The sequence below is a fragment of the Tupaia chinensis genome, unplaced genomic scaffold (genome assembly GCF_000334495.1).
Source record: "Tupaia chinensis unplaced genomic scaffold, TupChi_1.0 Scaffold000251_1, whole genome shotgun sequence".
Lineage (NCBI taxonomy): Eukaryota > Metazoa > Chordata > Mammalia > Scandentia > Tupaiidae > Tupaia > Tupaia belangeri.
The window spans coordinates 1,083,586-1,105,531 of record NW_006159731.1 but is presented as its reverse complement, the minus strand read 5'-3'; the positions used below and the strand labels follow the sequence as shown (position 1 = coordinate 1,105,531).

Genomic DNA, 21,946 nt, shown 5'->3' with positions numbered 1-21,946 from the left:
GAACTACCATTTGATCCAGCAATCCCACTTCTGGGTATCTACCCAAAGGACAGGAGAACACTTAGTCAGAAAAGTGCTTGCACATCAATGTTTATTGCAGCATTATTCATGATTGCCAAGACATGGAACCAACCTAAATGTCTACAAACTGATGAATGGATTGGAAAAGTGTGGTATATATGCTCTATGGAATACTACTCAGCCATAAAAAATAACAAGACCCTGGCATTTGATAGAAAGTAGTCAGATGTGGAAGATCTACTGCTGAGTGAAGTAAGCCACGCTATGAAAGAAAGATATTGTATGTATCCACTTAATATATACCGACTATCCACACTCTATGGTAGAGAGCAAAATATTGGAGGACATAAAAGCAGTGAAAGTACTTAACGAGAATAAGACAGTGTGGAATGGGGGTGTGAAGAGAAGAAGATAGAGAAAGATAGCAAGAGAACAAATAGAGGCAGGACGTTAGTGGGAAACAGATATGGCTTATTACCTGTTGATGATGACGAGTATAGTATTCTCAACTAGATTGGTCTGAGAAGTATTTCATGATGGGTAAAGTCTTTTTACAAGCAAAATGAGAAATAGTGATTGACTGTTTAAAAAAAATAATTGGAAAAATAATAATAATGATTGGGAAAAACAATGAAAAGATATTGAATGATGAAGTGGGGAGAGTAATGTCTCTGTACTGACTGACATGCATGGCATTCCCTTTTGAAAAAGCAATGTAATACACTGTAAAGTTACATGCAATCCAATGTAATATAAACAAGATTATGATGATAGTAAAAAAAGAAAGAAAGAAAGAAAGAAAGAAAGAAAGAAAGAAAGAAAGAAAGAGAAAGAAAGAACCTAGCCGTCTTTTAAAATGTTTAATCTATTCACTAAAACACTTGATCTTAACTTTGGAAAAACTTTAGGTTTTCATACATACAGAAAACATGAAATTGTCAACTATATTTTGGAAGTTCTAACTAATGCAAGAAGATTTAAAAAAAGAAAGAAATAAAAGGTACACAGATTGGGAAGGAAGACATAAAATGCCTCTACTCACAGATGACTATCTATATAAAAAACCCCAAAGAATCAACAAAAACATTCATGTAACTAATAAGCAGTTATTCCAAGGTTGGCAAGATACAAGTTTAACATACAAGCTAACTGCTTTCCTATAAATGAGCTATGAACAACTGAAATTTGAAATGATAAACATTTACATTATTGTCCCCAAAATTACATACTAGGGTATAAATATAATAAAATACATGTAAGATATTAAAAAATACCCACCAAACTAATTAAAGAAATCAAAAAAGAACTAAAGGACAGATATTCTATGTTCATAGATAGGAAGAGTCATTATTAAGATGTTTAGTTCACAACTTGATTTATGATTTCACTGCAATCTCAACCAAAATTCCAAGAAGTTATTTCATCAACAAACCAACTCATATGTAAAAGCGAAGAATCCAGACTAGCCAACACAATCCTGAAGGAAAAGGATAAACTAAAAGGACTTAACACTATCTAACTGTAAGACCTACTATAATAGCTACAGTAATCAAGGCAGTGTTAAATTTGGGGGCAAGTAGAAAAACAGGTTAATGAAACAGAAGATAAGAGTCCAGAAATATACACAGATAGATACATTCAACTGATCTTTGACTGAAGAAGCAAGGGCAATTCAATGGAGAAAGGATAGTTGTTTCTATAAATGGTACAACAGCAACTGGACATCACACGCAAAAAAAGATCTAGACAGACCTTTATTAGACCCGTTAAAAAATTAACTCAAAATAGATTACAGACCTAAATATAAGACCAAAACCAAAAGCTCCTAGAAGATAACAGGAAAAAACCTAGGTGACCTTAAGTTTGGGGGTGATTTTTTTAGACACACCACCAAAAGCATGAACAATCAAAGAAAAAAATTGGTAAGTCAGAAATCATTAAAATTAAAAACTTCGGGGCCAACAGGTGGTATGGTGGTGAAGGGCGCTGGACTCCCACAAGGCTGACTGCAGTTCGGTTCCTGGATCTGGTAGCTTGCTTTCTCACTTTCTCTCTCTCTCTCTCTCACTCTGTCCCTTCCTGGTCAAATTAAAATTAATAAATAAATTAATAAAATTGAATGAAATTTTTTTAAAAAATTAAAAACTTCAACTCTGCAAAAAATACTGTTAAGGGAATAAAAAGACAAGTCTCAAACGGGGAGAAAAATATCTGTAAAACACCTATCTGATAAAAGACTAGAATATAAGATACACAAAGAGCTCTTCAATTTCAACAATGAGGAAAAATAAACCACTCAATTAAAAAATAGGCAAAACATACCTGAAAAGATATACAGCTGGCAAACAAGCATTTAAAAAAGATATGTTCAACATTATCATTAAAACAAGATGCCATTAAAAAAACCTGTTAGAATGACCAAAATCCAAAGCACTATCAGTACCAAATGCTAGTGAAAATGTGTGACAACAGAATTCGAATTATTGCTGGTGGAAATACAAGAAGGCATAGCACTTTGGAAGACAATTTGGCAGTTTCCTACAAAACTAAACATACTTTTGTCATTTATCCAGCAACCCTTGATTTTTAATCAAATGAGTTGAAAACTTAACATTCATATAAAAATCCCCATACACATGTTTAACATCTTTAATCATAATTGCCAGAACTTGAAAGCAATCAAGGTATCTTCCAATAGGTAGAAGAACAAACTAGTACATCCACACAATGGAATGTTATCCAGTGATAAAAAAGAATAAATTATCAAGCCACAAAAAGACATGGAGGAAGCTTAAATGCATGTTGCTAAATCAAAGAAGCCAATCTGAAAAGACTATATGCTGTATGATTTCAACTACATACCATTCTGAAATGGCAAAAGTACTGACAGTAAAAAGATCAGTGGTTGCTGGGTGCCAGCAGGTGGCAGAACGAAACTCCCACATGGATGATGGTGGTTCAAGTCCTAGACCCACTGGCTTGAAAATCACCCAAGTACATGTGTGTTCATGACCAAGATCCAAGGAGAATGGAGGAGAAGGGACTGCAGCATGGCCATCCCTCCTAACGGGGTGATTTCTCACTATCTCTGTCTCTCTCTCTCCGGCAAGCACATGTGCCCTAAGGCAAAAATCTCAAAAAAAAAAAAAAAAAAATCAGGGCTTGCTCTAGAAGTTGAGGGGAAGAAATAAGAAAGGGGGTGGGGCGGCAGGTGGCATGGTGGTTAAAAGGCGCTGGATCCCCACATGGATGATCACAGTTCGAGTCCTGGACCTGGCGGCTTGGTTTCTCGCTTCCCCTTTCTTTCTCTCTCCATTTCTCTCTGGTCAAATTAAAAAATAACAAATGGAATTAAATAAATATTTAAAAATAAAAAAGATGGGAGAGAGGGAAGAACAGGCAAAACACAGGAATTTTAGTTCAGGAAAACGCCTCTGTATGCTGCTATCATGGTGAATACGTCATTATACTTCTGTCAAAAGCCACAGAATATACAACACACAGAGTATACCCTAATGTTAATGTATTAATACTGGCTTATTAACTATAACAGATGTACCACACTCATGTAAGATGTTAACAATAGGTGAAACTGTAAGGGTGGAGGGATATATGGGAACTCTGCATGTTTTGTTCAGTTTTGCTATAACCTAAAACTGTTATAAAAAATCAAGTCTGGGCAGGCTCTGTGGTGCAGCAGTAATGTGCTGCTTACAAGATGCTAGACACTGTGTTTCGAATTCCTGGCCCAGTTGGTCTGGAACATGGATGCATGTGCAACAAGCTGGAGAACTGAAGAAAGAGGATCACAGCATCATCAGACCCTGAGGAAGGTGCTCATCTCTCTCTTTCCTATTTGCATGCACATGTATTCTTTCATATTTTAAAAATATTTTTTTGAGAGGTTTTTGCTACAGGGTGCGTGCACTCGCCAGAAAGACAGAGAGACAGAAAGCGAAAAATCACCCCCTGGGGGGATGGCCACGCCACAATCCATTCTCCTCCATTCTCCTCTCAGGATCCTGGGCACGCACGTACACGCCCAGTGTGAGTTTAAGGTACTGTGTCCAGGACTCGAACCGCTGTCAATACATGGGAGTCCAGCAACATAGCCATTACACCATCTGCTGGTCCCCAAAATACATATTTTTAAAAAGCCAAAAGAAAAGAAATAATGAAGTCTACTGATTTCTTTAAAAGGCACAAAATGTTGACCTAACCACCTAAACGCTCTAGGAACCTGCTTAGGATGCTTTAGGATGAAGAAAGATAATAAACAAAGCACGTTTTAATTATTTAATTATTCCAAGTTACTGGAATAGGTATCTGTGTGCATGCACCATACATTCTTCTTTGACTCAAGTCTTTAGAGTAGTTTTAGGTTCACAGCACCTCCTGCTCCCAACACACGCATTACTTCCCCGTCATCAAAATCTCACACCAGAATGGTTTAGAACCTTTGTTACAATAAACCTACTTTGACACATCATTATCACCAAAAGCCCACAGTTTACATTAAGGGTCCGCTCTTAACAGTTGTATTGCATCGTCAGGAAAGTCATGACACATTTTCGCCCATAGAGAAACAGAAAAATACATCAAGACCTTCCTGACCACCAAATACATCCTATTCTACTGGTTTTGATAAATATATTGGGTTGTCAGACAACAATGATATATTTTTGCATAGAAAAATGTCAAGACTTTTCTGACGACACAATATAATGACTCGTGTCATCATTACAGTATCATCTAGAATAATTTCACTGCCCTTAAAATCCTCTACACTGTTTCATCCTGCTAACACCTGACGACCAGTGATCTCTCTACTGTCTCTCTAGTTTTGCTTCTTCCAGAATGTCACACAGTTGGAATCCTACAGTAAGCAATCTTTTTAGATTGGCTTCTTTCATTTACTAGGACACATTTAAGACTCCTCGTGTCTCTGGTTGTTTAACTGCTCTTTTCTTTTTAGCACTGAATAATAGTTGTCTGGATGTGCTACAGTTTATTTATCCAGTCACCTCATGTTGGTTTCTTCTAAATTTAGTTATTTTTAAGTGTATTTTTTTTTTCTCACAAGTGAGAGAGAGAGCACGCACAACAGGTCATTTATGCCATGCTCCATACCCAGCTTCAGCCAGCCCTGGGTGACATGCACATAAGCACCCGGTATACTCAGCAATGTCTCAGGACACAAACACAGAACCGTCCCATGTGGGTCCCTTCACAGAGCATCTAGTTTCTGCAAACATTTGTGCATAAGTTTCTGTGTGGATGTTTCAACTCATTTGGTAAATACCAAGGAACAGACCTGCTAAACATATTTTAAGCATATGTTTGGTTTCATAAGACACTGCCAAAATGTCTTCCAGAGTGGCTTTACAATTCTGTATTTCCACCAGCAATGAATGAGTGTTCCTGTTGTTTCTCATCCTGGCCAGCAATCGGAGCTAATAAAATTATTTTTTAGTTACTTTCAGTGATAATGTTTCTTCTGGCAGCTAGAGTCCTCACTGCTGAAGAGCAACATTTTGATGTCACAAATCCCTAAATTGCTTGGAAACAAATGAAACTCAAAGAAAAATGCAGAATAACACTTCCTCAAAAAATAATGAATTCACTTTGAACAGAACATTACAATCACAGGAACTGGCAGGTGACATGGTGGTTAACAGTGCTGGACTTCCACATGGCCAACCACGATTCAAGTCCCAGACCTGGCAGCTTGCTTTCTCACTTTCTCTCTCTCTGTCTCTCTCTCTCTGCCCTCTCTCTGGTCAAATGGAAATAAATAAATAAAATAAAATAATTCTTTCAAAATAAAAAAAAAGAATATTACATTCACCATTAATGTCAAAAGATACATGGAAATTGTATCAGTCACCCTATAAGCAGATGGTAGCATCTACAAGCAACTTCTAGTCATATTCATAGTGATGTTAAAAATATTACTGGTAAGAGGACCTTAACAAGTGGTTGCTTTATTTTCTATTCAAGTGATGTATAAATTGGATGATTAGTAAGCAAGTTCTCTGTACTAATTTCCCTGACTTACCTTATTCTTTTGTATAAGATGAAAATCTTTTCCAAAAAGCATGAGTGCATGTTCAAAGTTTCGACATTCTTCTTCTGTCCATGCCGTCATTCCTTCTAAAAAAACAGTAAAACAAAATTCATTTGCCTCAGAAGTCTTACTTGCATCACTGATTTATTTTCAGTACATTTTCTCTGTAAAAGGACAAACATTCTCTCCCTCTCTATCTCACAAAAAGTTATGTGTGTAGGAGATTTCAGTTAGGATTACCAAAAGTATGCATTCTATAGAATATATAGAATCTATCTATGCATTCTATAAATCGTACCAAAAACCTAGAGGACGAGCCAGTGCTATGGAGTGTTAAAGGAGCTGGATACCACTAGCTGATTGTATGGTTCAAGTCTTGGGCTTGAAAAACACACCAGGTGCATGTGCATCCATGGTCAAAATACCAAGAGAAGGGACTGTGGTGTGGCTATCCTCATTGAGGGTAATTTCTCACTTTCCCTCTGTCTGGCAAATATACATGCCCTCTAGCAAAACAAAAACAAGCAAACAAAAAACCAGAAACAAAAAATTAAAAACCTAGAATATAAAACTAAATACTGGGTTTTATTCCTCTGCTTTACTGGATAAAATTCTATAATTTATGACCACTTTTCTAATTATTCTTTTTTTTAAGAGAGATTTTTGCTACAGGGTGCATGCACTCACCAGACACACAGAAATTAAGAAATCATCCCCCAGGAGGAATGGCCATGCCACAGTCTCTTCTCCTCCACTCTACTCTTGGGATTTTGGGGCACACATGCACACGCACCAACATAAGTTTTAGGCTGCTGGCTCTGGGACTCGAACCATGGTCGACTACATGGGAGTCCAGTGATGTAACCATTATGCCATCTGTTGGTCCCAATTTGTTCTTTCTTAAACAATGAGCAATACTGTTTTAAATTAGAAAAATTTAAAAAAAGTTTAGAAAAAAGCCTTATTTGGTCTTACGTCAAAACCATTAAGTTCTTTAATAATTAGAGATCACGAATGAAGCATAAGTGGTCTTGAAAAAGTTCATGGAAAGTGCATTATGAAAAACTATGTGGCCAGCTTCTGATGCGGTTGTTAAGGCAGTTGGATCCCACATGGCGGACCACACAGTTCAAGTCCTGGACCTAATGCCTGAGAGACATACCAGCACATGTGATGTGTGCCCAAAATCCTAAAGGGAGAGAAAGATGGAGGAAAAGGGATTACAGAGTGACCATTCCCCATGAAGGATGATTTCTTACTTTCATGAATTAAAGTATGAGTTTACTTTGGGGCAAAAAGCATTTGAATCTCATACACAGCTTTTTTCATAACAGCATTAGCATGAGCTTTTTGAAGAACTATATATTTATTTTAAATCAATGTGTAGAGTGCTATAGTCTAAAATACAAAGGGAATAACCATTAACCCATACTCTTTTTTTTTTCTTTTCTTTAAGGTCTTGCCATAGGGTGCGTGAGCTTGCCAGAGAGACAGTGAGAGGGAAAGTGAGAAATCAATACCCAGGGGGGATAGCCACAATCCTTTTTTTTCCATTCTCCTCCTTGAATTTTGGGCACATATGCACGCATGCCCAGCGTGAGTCTTAAATTGCCAGATCCAGGACTCTAACCACAGTCGGCCATATAGGAGTCCAGAGCCTTAACCACTACACCACCTGCTGGCCCCACAAATAGTCTATACTCTTAAAAAATGCTAAGTTGCATTCAACTTCCCAGTAGATGTTAAGGGTGGAATTCAAAATCTACTTGGGGCAGAGATGAAGGTCTTCACAAAGTCATAGCCTAGACTTAAGAATTACTTCTCTGTATCTCTGAAGTATCTCACTCAATGATACTGGGACCAGGTCCCCAAAGCCATTAACTGTATAGTCCACATAAAGGTGAAAAATAGTTTGAACTATGGAAAAAAACTAATATGTAGTTTTTGAGAGTTTTAAGAGCTTAAAATAATTTTTTCAAAGCAGCAGCTTTTACCAAAGGAGATATTTTAATATGCTATCTCAATCTGCAAGGTTAAATGTATTTTTTCAGTCTTCATATTTTTCCAAGCCATTTTTAATACTGTATTATTTTGACTCTACATATACTTAATAAAAGCAAAAGTGCATGCAATCCATTTACATGACAGAAAGTACTGAAATACAAGTGAATTACTTTATACACATAAAACAAAAACTAAACTGTGATTAATAATTACTAAAAACATAATTCTTGCAATATATTCAACAAAATATGTGTATATTTCTTTTTTAAAATCCTTAATCTCTTTTTTACTTCCTGTCTGGTTTTTCTTTCTTTCTTTTTTTTTTTTTTTGTGGAGAGGTTTTTGCTATAGGGCGCATGCGCTGGCGAGAAAGACAGAGAGAGACAGAGAGACAGAAAGCGAGAAATCACCCCCCAGAGAGGATGGCCACGCCGCAATCTCTTCTTCTCCATTCTCCTCTTGGGATCTTGGGCACTCACGCACACGCGCCTGGTGTGAGTTTAAGCCACCGTGTCCGGGACTCGAACCGTGGTCGACTACATGGGAGTTCAGCAACATAGCCATTACGCTAACTGCTGGTCCTTGTCTGGTTTTTCTTAAGTATTATTTTATTTAACTTTATTTATTTTTTAAATATTTCCACACAAACACACACACACACACACACACACACACACACACACACACAGATAGAGAGGGAAAATAAGAAAGCAAGCCTCCAGGTCCAGGACTCAAACCATGGTGGGCCATGTGGAAGTCCACTGCCCTTAACCACCATGCCACCTGCCAGTCCCCCTGTCTGTTTTTATAAAAAAGAATAAAAAAATCCTTTTCAATAAAATCATTCTAATTACTTTGAACATATTCTCATCTCTGGGGTCTGCTTTGTTCCCTAACTATTTATTCAAAGAAAGTGAGGTGACGAGGGTGGGATAACTAATCTGTATTTGAACAATCTCTGATACGTCTAAAAATAGGGAGCAGCAAAAGGTAAAATTATTTGCTGTGAAGATGAACAGAGACCTCACAAAAGTGTTGGGTGATTACACTATTCTCTATATTACTCTGCTGGTCCCAAATGACCATCTCTGTTATTTCCCTCTCTCTGACCCAAGTACCTCTTACCTTGAGAAGACTTTCCATTGCAGCAATACCTTTCAATTGCTTCCTTTATGTTGTGGTTACATTTTAGAAGTTCATACAATGCCTAGAACGGGGAAAATTAAATAAAATTTACCAACAGTTTATGCTTAACAGCATTTAAAAACAAAAACAAAAACAGGTATATCGTAAATTGTCTTGACAAACACTGGCTAAAATATTCTCTAGTTTCAGGATATTTGATGGTATGACTGCTCAAGTATTTGGTCTATGTAACTACCCTGCAGAATGAATCTGGTACTCCATGAGTTTGTTCATTCTCACTCCTGTTTGTATCATTAAGATACATTAGATTTAACTACTTGGCCTCCTCAGGTGAGAAATTCCCCTATTTTAAATGACTTTCTTGTTGGGAAATTAAAATGTGTCTTGATGTCATTCCCTCCATGTCTTTTAGAGTCTTAATAGAAAGGAACTGCACCATACTTAGAATGGAAGGGCCAGTACAATGCAAATGGAATTTATAATGGCTTCAATTATTTGCATCTACTACATAAGGTCCTTTTTCTGATTATAATTTCTTTCCATTATTTATTTTTGAAATTGTTAACATAACAAATAGCGGCAGAAAGAATTCAATTGAAAGTTTAATAAATCACCTTCCTAATTAAGTTTCAAGATTGTAAGAATGGCTCAATATTTTGACAAACTTTTAATAGGTTTCAATAGGTTTATGTATCAATTAGGCTACTGATGTTTTCAAATGGAAGGTTTAATGTTTTAAAAGTGCTAAGTATTCCAAAATTGATTTATAGACTTAACAAAATATCAATATACAAACCCAATGGGATTTCTTTTTGACACATGCCAAAACTATTTTTCAGTTTGGTTAGCACGACTTCTCTGTGTTACTTGGGATTGAAGTTTGAGACTACCTATATCTGGGTACTCGTCAGCGAGGATCACCTATTTGGAGATACAGAGTAAAAATGATACACGAAAGGGACAAAATTATGCCAGGGGGGCAAAACTAGGAGCATTCAAAAAACCTTTTACAGGCAATATACAGGCAATATTGCCACTCCTATATGCCACAGGAGATGAGTGTTCTGTATCTAAAGGTACACAAGTATTTAGAAAATGCTAAGTCAAACTCACAATCTAGGTAGATATTTTAATCCTTTCCTAAACAAAGTTCAAGAATAATTCAAAGAATACCTTTACCATGAAATCTAAAAGTCGAACCATACTAAATGTTTAAATAGATGCAATTCCATGTATACATAGTATATAAAGTTATCAAAAATGAGGTATTTAAGAATTCATATGGCAACGGAAAATAAGATAAAATGATTAAAAAGATGCAACATAGCATCTAAAGTGAGGTATGTCTACATGCACCAAAAATAATGGCCAGCTATATGGCACAGTGGAATGCACTCAAGAGAAGCTGAATCCCACAGTGACCACTGTTCAAATCCCTCCCAGTCAGCCCAAAACAAGCCTGGTAAGAGTGCAAGTGCTTAAGAGCTGATGGGCTGAAGGAAAAGGAGAACATGAACAGAACCTGAGGAAGTGGGTACTCATCTCTCTCTCTCTCTTTCTCTCTCTCTCTCTCTCTCACATGTGTGCACATATGCTTTGTCATGAATAAAGGAAAAAAAGAAAGAAAAAAACACAAGATAAAATCTATCAGAAAGATTCCTAATATACATGCAAGAAATAAATGAAATAAATCAAGAAGAGTTTGAAGTCAGCTGCTGTTTCAATCAAAGTGGAAGTATACCTGTTCATTGTCCCTTGTATGCGTTCCTGGAGTAATCCTATCCATTATTTTTTCATTTCCAGTTCTTAATGAGGTCTCAACAAGGTACTCCTTAACTTTGCTCTCCAAAACCACATCAGGACACCAAAGTAACTGGTCTTCATTTTCATACACTGATAAACAAAATCCCATTAATGCATTAAAAAAAAAAAGTACTCAAAGATGTACACAAACTGTTCTTCCTCTTCCTTAACAAATTATACACTGGGAAAAGTAATTGATTTTGAAGACACCAGTAATTTGATTGGTAATTTGAGGCTTTTAATAGTTTTTTTTTAAACTTTAATATGTGTCAAGGGTTTCAGCAGCCAAAGCAAGTAGCTTTCATGGTGGTTGGGTTTACTAACCAGTCAGAAGCTTTCCAAGCCTGTGATGTCCAACATAAAGCCCTGAATTAGATCCTTCCTCATACTCCTCTAGTGAAAAGGCAAAATAACCTGTGTGAATTCTATTAATCCTACTGTAATATTCCTTTGAATTTCCGAAATGGCTCTATGAAATCTCTAGAGGTTAAAAACTGCAAACCATAAACAAAAACAACATCCAAAAACATCTGATAATAAAATACCTAAGAAAGGCATATTTTTCATTTTGATTTCCTCCCAAAATGAGAATTTTATTTAAATAAGGAATCGATCCTCCTTAGGGAAACAGTTGGAAAGAAGGAAAAACAGTAAGAAAAGCTTTCCACAGTCCCTTATAGAGTCTGCTCTATTAATGAACAAAACGTCATGAAAACAAGGTTTATATCTTATTCAAGCACTCTGCCACCATGCTGAAAGCTTCTATTCCACATAATGAAGTCATATGGGTGGCCCATATATTAATATTCCAGTGCTTCAAGGGCAATCCATTCTTCAAGGATATACTAAGTACTAGATACAACTAATAAAAATAACTTACTGAATTACTATGTACCAAGTACTGTGATAACTACTTTACGTATGAGACAGACATCATTTCCAGTTAGCAAGAAAGTTAAAAATACTGTATACCTATGGAGCAGTGAGACTGACTTTAGCGAAACGTTTCTTGAACCAACTTCTCTATTCTTCGGTAACAATGGAAATAGGTAAAATAGTCTGTGTTTCTTCCCTCAAAGAACAGAGAAGGTATACCTTCCCTCCCAAATTTGTAGAACTGAGACCTAAGGATCTATGCTGCTGAGCTTACACTTAGCTCCAAGAGTGTGTTTAACTCTTGAGTTGGTGGAGGAGAAGAGGTCAGCGCTTCTGAAGATCACAGCTATTGCTTCCCCTGGGACAACTATCTTTATCAAAAGCAGACAGAAGTGGGGGACCTGACATGGAAGAAAGGAAGACAGAGGCCTCAGGAAGTGGTGTGTTGGTTGTGCTACTTCTGCCCTTCACTGGACGAATCAGTTCATTAGGAAAAAAGCCAAATGCTCACAGAAATATTCCCAATCTACTTGATTCTCAGGTTCAGCTAAAAATGTGTACCTGTATTGTTATTTCCTACTAGCTTATGCCCACCATACTTTCAGAACCAGCTATAGCTGAGACTTTCAAAATGTGAGGAAAACTTACGCCTAAGTAAGAATGCGCAGAAAAGACAGCAGAATCCTTATTCCACCTCCTGCTCATTCAGATCTGGTGCAGGAGAACTGATTTTAGTCTCTGTTTTCCTTCAAGAGGATTACACCCTTATCATTCTCATTATCTCAGGTGATGACACTCTACTCACTTCAAATGAAGCAGGCTGTAGGCCAGTGTGCTGCAGCTTAGGAGGTGCTCCACTACGTATTTTAACAAGCATGGAGTAACCTGACCAGTAAGTGCTGGTGTCTGCATGCGCACGTGTGTGTTAAGTGTAGGGGAGAGGGGTACCCTAAGTCTCATGGTTAATTTTGATACATTTTTCCTAAATCAGGGTTAAATATGCTGCCTCTGGAAGTTTACCTGACTTCAGAGTTATCTTTATATTGCCAAAGTTAGAATATAATTGTATGTTTAAATAAATATATTAAGTGGTAATATAGCAAACCAAACATTATCAAAAATCAAAAGCATTCCTTACCTTTCTCATTACCATCATATTCTCCAAGATATGGGGGAATCTCTGCCTGATATTGTAAACCAATCATTATTTCCTACAGGAATATTTAGAGGTAAAAACAACTTATTAAAAAAATAAATACTGGGAAAAGTCTCAATTCATTAATCAATTTCATCACATCAAAAGAAACTTTATCTTGCAACAATAAAATTATCATAAATCATTACAAAAAAATGTTTTAAAGTGTGCTAGAAGGCATATATGCTCACTAGAAAGACCTGGGTGTGGGAGTGAAGGGAGAGGGGTGAGAAAGCACCCCTATGGTAGATGGTCACATTGCAATCCCCTCTCTATCTCCTTTCAGAATTTTTATCAAACCGCCAAATCCACGACTTGAACTGTATAGTTGGCCATGTGGGATCCAGCTACCTGAACCACCACACCACCAGCTAGCCCCAGAAATGTTTTTAAAAGCCATGTTAGCTCTAATGGTCCACTAGATTATAATAACTCAACTTACCTTCCTCAAATCTTCAGGCGAATTACCACAGTCTGTTTCAACATCTTCAACTTCTGATTCCTTATCACCATCACATGTAGTATTTGCTTAAAATTAAAAAAAAAAAAAAAAAGATTTTTAAGGTTTTGACCATAGAGTGTATGTACTCATCAGAGACAGACAGACAGAGTGAAAAAGGACCCCCCCCCCAGGGGGGAAAGAGTCATGCTACAATCCCTTCTCCTCTACTCTCCTTTTGAGATTCTAGGCAAATGTGCACATGCAACTGGCCTGTTTTTCAAACTGCTGGGTCTGAGACTAGAACCGTGTAGCCAGCCATGTGGGATCCAGCTACCTTAACCACCAAGTCACCTGGCTGGCCCTATAAAAAGGTTTTCATTGCCTATTTTTGCAGCACTTTGGGAGAATGTCTGCTATATTGCATTTTGTAAAAATCTGTTGAATAAATTATATCAGTATAACTATACTAAACCTCTTGCATTATTCTCACAATTGACATTAGTCAAAAAGGGATATTAAAAACTAACAAAGAATATAATATCCTCTCAATTGTGTTAACTGTACTGTTAAATAATTTCGAAGGGAGGCCAGGAAGTGACGTGGTGATTAAGGGCACTGAACTCTCACATGGCCGACCACAGTTCAAGTCCTGGACCTGGTGGCTTGCTTTATTACTTTCTCTCTCTCTCACTCTATCCCTCTCTGGTCAAATTAAAATAAATACATAAATGGATAAAGTTAAACAAAATAATTCTTTTAAAAAATAAATAAATAATTTGGGAGGTAATAGGAAATAACTGTGATCACCTTAAAAAGAAAATCAAGTACTGGAGTCCTGATTACACTAGTCCAGAAGAAGGTACACACAGAGAACCATGCAGTAAGTCCATCAAAATGGTTCTGGTGTACCAGTATGCATGTTTATTTAAACTGTTAAGTAGTCTTCTACCATAAAAATATCTCACAAGAAAAAGTGAAATTGCATATGAAAATTATTTTATCTCCAAAACCTTTTAATATTATTGATAAATATTGAGGAGTAGCACCAAGTACTAAAAGGAAAAAAATTAAATGAATCAATAAAAAATAAAAATATTTTGAGCACTAAGTTTCAAAACCAAGAGAGTTAAGGGCCTTTTAACAGAAACCCAAGAAATGCCTATGGATGTTCATGGTTGAACTAAGATCAGTTACCATAGCAACAGATGACTTTTGAAAAAGAAAACAGCCTTGCAAAAATAAGACTGTTTCAATTTTTAAACAGCATACCAGTTCACTTTTATCCTAATAAAACGGTCATTATCTTGTCCAGAATATAACAGTATTTTATCTCAACTATATAAAATATTCAGAATCTCCTTATATAAAATACTGAGTACAATAAAATGTACTCAAGCAAAAATATCAGTGCTTTTACTAATCAGTAATAACTGGGATTCTTACATCGTAAAGGCCTAGGAAAGAAGTCGGAAGTTTCATGGGAAGTCACAGATGGTGTCAGATCATCCGCAGAAGACTGAGTTTCTTCATCATCACCCGACAACAGGTCTTTTGCTATTTCCTCCTGAAAGAACAGAAAGTTCTATACTTAAAAATGATCACATCTCATCAAAAAGAAAACTATCTTTTATTTTTCAAAGAGATTTTTTTAATATAGGGCACGTGCACTCGCTGGAGAGAAAGCGAGAAATCAACCCCTTGGAGGGATGGCCATGCTACAATCCCTTCTCCTAGGGATCTTAGGCATGCATGCACTTCTGTCTGGCATGAGTTTCAAGCCTCCAGGTCTGGGACTCAAACCCTAGTTGGTCATGTGAGAGTCCAGCAACATAACTATTACACCATCTGCTGATTCCAGAAAACATTTTATTACACATAATACAACTAAGAACTAGTTGAAGCCCCCTTAGTTTTATTTGTTTTTTTAGAGATTTTTGCTGTAGGACAGGTACGCTCACCAGACAGACAGAAAGCAAGAAACTCCCCCTCAGGAGGATGGCCTCACCACAATTCCTTCTCCTCTCAGGATTTTGGGCACGCATGCACACACACCCGGCATGGGTTTTAAGCCACCAGGTCCAGGATTTGAACCATGATCAACTACATGAGCATCCAACAATGTAACCATTTTGCCATCTGCTGGTCCCAAAACTCCCTTAGTTTTGAAAAATAACTTGAAATTCTATTAATTTCTTTATGTACATAAATAGCAACATTTAATATAAAATTATACATAACATTTGATAATATACTATTAAATAATAATGTAAGTACAATTATACACTTACAGTAAACAATGTGCCTAATTTGTAGGTGTGTAGAGAACATATCTGAAGCTACAGGCTAGTAATGTGAATTTACAAAAAAAAATAAATAACTGACTTCTAAATGATTAGTAATACTCACTTCTCCCCCTTTTTTTTTTTTTGGAGAGGGTTTTTTTGTTATAGGGTGCATGCGCTCGCCAGAAAGACAGAGAGACAGAAAGAGAAATCACCCCCCAGGGGGGATGGCCACACCGTAATCCCTTCTCCTCTCAGAATCTTGGGCATACACGCATGCGCACCCGGCATGAGTTTAAGCCAACAAGTCCGGGACTCGAACCATGGTCAACTACATGGAAGTCCAGCGACACAGCCATTACGCCAACTGCTGGTCCCAATAATACTCACTTCTAACCAAATAAATAAAACTGAAAAAATGTCTCCAAACTCCACTCTTAGAACAATTTTGAAAATCAAACAAATGGACAGCCTAACTAGTGATGTAATTTTTTAAAAAAGCAAATTCGAATAAATTTTTATGTAAGCACAGTTATACTTGTGCTTGGCATACAGAAGGCACTCAATAAATACGTGCTGAATGACTAAGGTCATTAAGGTCTGTAGTACATTAATAAAATCACATGTGACTAAAAAATGTGAACAATATAACTTATAGGAAGAGGTCACAGATGTGGATTCCTCTCCCTGCCTGAGATCTGAAAGGCAAAGACAGTTTTCCAGGAATATGTTAGCACAAATCACGGCTGTGTGAATTTTCCTCAGCAGGGAATAGGCCTTCCCACAACCATCATGGCCTTGGCTACTGGGGTTGCTTGTCACTCCCTGAGCCAAGAAAACAGAACTTCTCTCCAACCACTTCATGCCTTAAGCCAGCTGGGTGTGAAATCTTCTGGGAGCTTTAGAAATCAATGTATTCTTATGTTTACAGATCAGAAGAAATTAAGGTAAAATCTAAGTTTAGATATATATAATGAATCTACATAGGAAAGATGAAAAAAAAACTATAGAATATCAGGTATGCAAAGTATTTATGAAGCTACTATTATTCTGAAACTAGTGCAGACAAAAAAGGAAAAAAAGTATAATCAAAACCAAACAATGTTTAAATCAGTCACCTAAATGATAAAGCAATGGGTCAACAAGAAGTCTGTATTTTAGAATAAAAGAAATGCTTTAAAGGAAGGAAATACTAGTCAAAACAGTCAATGGTAATAATCTTGAATTTTTCTTTTAAATGCTTTTACTTACTTTGTCTAGTGTCATATCTGGTAGTTCATCCGCAAGTTCACTTGGGGAGCTATTTGCACTGGAATTTGCAACTACTGGAATTGTAGGTTCATAGCCATAAAATGCCAGCAAATCTTCTAAAGGCATGTTTCCTTCCTATTCAGGCCAGGGCACAAACATGAACTCAGGAGATGTCACAATACCGAACTATGAGTAAACTGTGTTATCTTTAAAGTATAGAAAGTATATTATCAAAACAGCAGTATCAATCAAAGCCAAATTTTAGTTTTTCTTTTATAGTGTTGTCAGAAAATAGGACCAAACACCTAATGTAATAATGTATGTATTAACAAAAGCCTAATAATTACCACCTTAGTTTCATCTTCTAACATCATTCTACTTTTTAAAAATTCACCCAATATTAGCTCTAAGGTACATTTTTTTTAGCTTTCACATGGATACAGAGATTTGTCTTGAAAATTTTTTTTTGCCTTGAAGACATTTCCAGTTAATTAATCATTAACTTCATGTAATTTACAGCTTGTTTCCTTGCAATTAACAACTGGCTTATTTTTCATGTTAACCCGAATATTCCTGATAGGAAACCTTTGCCGAACACTCATTAACACCAGCAATATTTGTATGTTAATATTCAAAACAAAATCATCCTTTTACATTCTTACTACTACATTTGATACTTCATATCAGTATCTTATTTGTTTGTTTGAAAACTCTTGATGAAGACTATATTACGGTCACCATCTAACAGACAGGAAAACTGAGGTTCAATTTCAGGTTCAAATCACAGTTCCCAACCTCTTTTGGTGGCTGCACTGCCTTGATAAAATTAAATACTCTGGCTCCAGGGCTACTTTGTCCTGAACACACTATAAAGGGACACCAAGGCACTACTTTCCCTCCAATAATCCATCTAAATATACATAATACACAGTATTTTGTCTGTATTTTTAATTACTAAAATATGCATAACTTTATACTTATTCCAAAAATTTCAAAATGATATACTCATGAACTAGTCACTTTGTTAAACATTTTAAAGACCTTTGTGTCCATCAATTAATAGATCTTAAAATTATGCTTACTGGTTTAATTTTTCTTTTAAGACAAAATACCTAAGCCATGAAAATGCTCAAGCAGAGTATGTAGAACGTGCCTGTAGTTGCTCACGAAGGGAGCCGAGTGGCATGGGTGATAATATCTAGAGAGCTGGCTACTAGTCCCAGGGTCCTCAAGGATACAGGCTCTGAAGGCCCCCCAAACTGGCCTTCACCTCTGTAGGTACAGAATTTACAGATTTTACTGTACCTTATCAAAACAGAGTCATGCTACATGAGCTTAGAATAAGGTACATAATAGAATGCTAATAAATTCGCAATAGGAGACAAGTGACTTTCTCATGACCGTAATATCAAGTCACTCAGGCTCCTTTCCACTTGGGTTAAAATCAATAAATAACTGCTTTGGGAGCAGGCAGTGAGCATAAACTGAGCTGGATGTCAGGATGGACAGAAGTTCACTCACACCATGGAGAAACCTCTATAAATTATTCTCTGCTAAACCAAACGCCCCTTGAAAGTGACCAAAACCAGATTTAGAGTCTAGCACCCTATTCTTACTTCTTGCAGAGTTTGTACAGTCCTTTCCCTTTGGCTCACATTCATTATCAGAGGTGCCAGGGTTGCAGCTTTTGCCAACCACCTCTCGGCAGTGTTTCTTCGAAACCTCAGGGAGTTTCAGACTCCCTCCTTCACCTGCAGAGATGGTAATTTTTACTTACTATGCACTGATGGTCTATCCTCCCATCATTTATTGGGTTCTAGGTACTTTACTGAGGGCTACTGGCTATGGATATAGAAATGAAATTTACAGAAAAATCCCTTCTTTCAAAGAATTCAGTCTTACTGGAGGAAACTGTAACAATTATAATACAATGTGACAACTGCAATGCTCAATTCTGGAACTAGTGCTATGCATTTGCAAACACATCTCAGGAATAATGTATGAGGTAGGGAGATTCACACAGGGGGTAGAGTTTGAACTAAGTCTTGAAAGATAAACTGGCTATTGGCAGACGTGGGTAGCATCCCAGGGGGATGTGGTCCACCACTGAACACGGACTCTGCCAGGTGTTAGCATGAAACACAGGCAGTGTCCTCCCCAGCTGACAGCTGGGGGACAGGAGCAAGGGGCTGTGGGACTGACAATGCACAAGTATAGTACTGCCGATTACTGTGAGTGTAAAGGAAACAAATAGGGCTTTGAGACAAAGAGTAAGTCTGGGGGCCTACTTCCACAACAGAGCTGGGAAAGCCAGTCAACAGTCTATAGTTGAGGCCTGCAGTCTGAAAAGTCGCCAGTTTTGCCAAGAGTATTGCTGGTAAAGGAAACTAAACATGTGAGGCCAGAAGGTGTTTTCCACTAAGCCAAGTGACCAAAGCTTGACCAGAGGAGTGAAAAGTGGCTCAAGAGGAAAATGGAAAGAGAGGTAGTGACAATCACAAAGTGCCTCATGGACAGGAGAGTATTCCTAGGGCAGCAGGAAGCCACTGGAGAACTATACAAATGGAAAGACATGATGTTATTTCTTCTTAAAATACTGGGTAGTTGCATGAAGAAAAGTTGGGTGGATTAAGGGAGGGATGGAGAGATACAAAAGCAGCGGGAAGACCAGTAAAGAAACCTGATGCTGGAAAGGGCAATGATGCAGATGCAGTCATAGAAAAAGTGAATACATGAGATGTATGCTGAGGTGGAATCAAATACTTGGTCGTCGGGAAAGTCATGACACATTATTGCATAGAAAACCGGAAAAATATGCCGTGACTTTCCTGAAGACCTAATTGGTACTGAATGTGGGAGTGAAAGGGAAGAGAAAGGAAACTCCTCAGATTTCTATTTGAGCAATTCGCCTAGACTGTGGTAACATTTACTGAGACAGAAGTTATGATAGGAAGAAAAGATTTCTGAAAGGAAAAAAAAATGAAATCTTCTGCAAAGGACACAAGTGAAGTTTGAGAAGACTATGAAACATCCAAGTAGAAAAGTCAAGTTGGCCAAGAGCCTGGAGCAGAGAGAATCAGGCTGGGCTACAGATATAAATCTGGCATTCATTAGCATCTAGATGATATTTAAAGCAACAGGAGTTGATGAGCTCACCCACGGAGAGGGGAGAGAGAAAAAGAGAGGGGATCTATGCCTATTAGAATTTTCAGATATAGTAGCCTTCAAGTGATAGAATATTCTAAAAAAAAATCTTAAATAATTTGCATTTTGGAAATAATATTTTATGGGAAGTAGAAGCATGAGAACCTGAACTAAGAACAAAAATTATTTGAGCAAAATTTAGAGAAAAGTAAGTTTCTTGACTTATTCAATAGAGGGAATGAAAGTGATATAGGAGTCAAAATAGATTGCCAGGTTTTCGGCTTGAGAAGTTAGATAGCTACAGTACCATTAAGATAGAAACACAGACTCGAGGGTAAAATGATAATGATGAGTTAAGGAGAAAGCTGAAGCAGTGGGCTTGAGTAACACCATTTAGAAAAAGCACACAGAGTGAGAAGACAAAGCCCCAACCATGGCAAACACCATCAATTAAAATATGGACAAAGAAAGAAAAGCCCATAAACAAGACAGAGAGAAACATCGAGAGTAGAAGCAGAACTAGGACGAAGCGAGATTATGTAAGAAGCAAGAGTGGAGAAACAAGGATTGTCATTTGGGACACCAAAAGAGAAATACCAAAGAGAAGTCAAGTGAGAAGACACATGGAATTCTCTGACACTGGCAATCAGGATTACTGGTGACCTTACAGCATGGCAGAGGCAACCAAGTCAAGGACTGAAAGACAGCGAAAGGGTACATGTGTGTCTGTCTCTGAAAGTGGCTATGAAAGGAGAATAACTGAGGGCATTACAGGAGAAAATAAGAATTTCTTCCAAATGTGGGAAATAAGCAAATAGAATTCTATGTCAAAAATGTTTTTTAAGTAGAAGAATGAACTAAGGGCAGGAGAGTTAGAATCTAGGGGTTAACCTTGGATATATAAGATATTTCTGGGACAGGAGAACAAGAACATAAAAGCTTATATGTGTGGAAAAAATACGAAGTTCCAAATAGTCACTCATGAAAACCCCTACTTTCTCTATAAAGATACAAGCAAGGAGAAGATGACCATATTCGTGGAAACCTCACTAATAAGTTTTTAAAGGGGGGCCAGCAGGTGGTATGGTGGTTAAGAGCACTGGACTCTCACATGACCAACCACAGTTCAAGTCCCAGATCCGGCGGCTTGCTTTCTCACTTTCTCACCCTTACTCTGTCCCTCTCTGGTCAAATTGAAATAAATAAATAAACAAAGTTAAATAAAACAATTCTTAAAAAAAAAAAAAAGTTTAAGGGATGACTGTATAGACCCCTAGAGGGAACTTGTGCTAAAACTCAAATGATCTGTACTAAAACATTTTAAGCAATACTGTAAAAGTCTATGAATCCACTCTCTGAAGTACTTCACAAATGAGTTTCTATTAGAGCCTATTAATAAAGCACTAGTCCTAGAGCCAGCAGGTAGCATGGAGATTAAGGTGCTGAATCCCACAAAGCCAGTTATATATTCCAAGTCCTGGACCCAATGGCTTGAAAATCACACTAGATGTGTGTGCACATAACCAAATTCACAAGAGGAGATTGGAGAAGGCACAGTGGTGTGGCGAGCCCCCTGAAGGGACATTTCTCACTTTCCCTTTCTCTGTCTCTCTCTCTGGCAAGCCCATGCACCCCATAGCAAAAACTAAAATAAAGCACTAGTCCTCTAAAGCATAAAAAATAACCTTTAAAAAACTGAATTAGTCCATCTCAAA

General features: G+C 37.2%; 1 protein-coding gene across 2 annotated transcripts in view; it reads right to left on the bottom strand.

Moving 5' to 3' along the window:
- Window positions 1-21,946, bottom strand: part of MIER3 (MIER family member 3) — a 41,144-nt gene that overhangs the window by 6,616 nt on the left and 12,582 nt on the right. Inside the window, exons 2-9 of one of the 2 annotated variants that reach the window (XM_027772059.1) lie at window positions 18,704-18,838; window positions 17,088-17,222; window positions 14,998-15,118; window positions 13,555-13,640; window positions 13,056-13,128; window positions 10,980-11,131; window positions 9,218-9,299; window positions 6,080-6,174 (exon numbers count right to left, since the gene is read on the bottom strand). In XM_027772059.1, the coding sequence (XP_027627860.1) occupies window positions 6,080-6,174; window positions 9,218-9,299; window positions 10,980-11,131; window positions 13,056-13,128; window positions 13,555-13,640; window positions 14,998-15,118; window positions 17,088-17,222; window positions 18,704-18,748 (789 nt within the window). In that variant the 5' untranslated portion in view covers window positions 18,749-18,838. The remainder of the gene's footprint in view (window positions 1-6,079; window positions 6,175-9,217; window positions 9,300-10,979; window positions 11,132-13,055; window positions 13,129-13,554; window positions 13,641-14,997; window positions 15,119-17,087; window positions 17,223-18,703; window positions 18,839-21,946) is intronic. The other variant, XM_014587985.2, reaches the window with a different exon arrangement.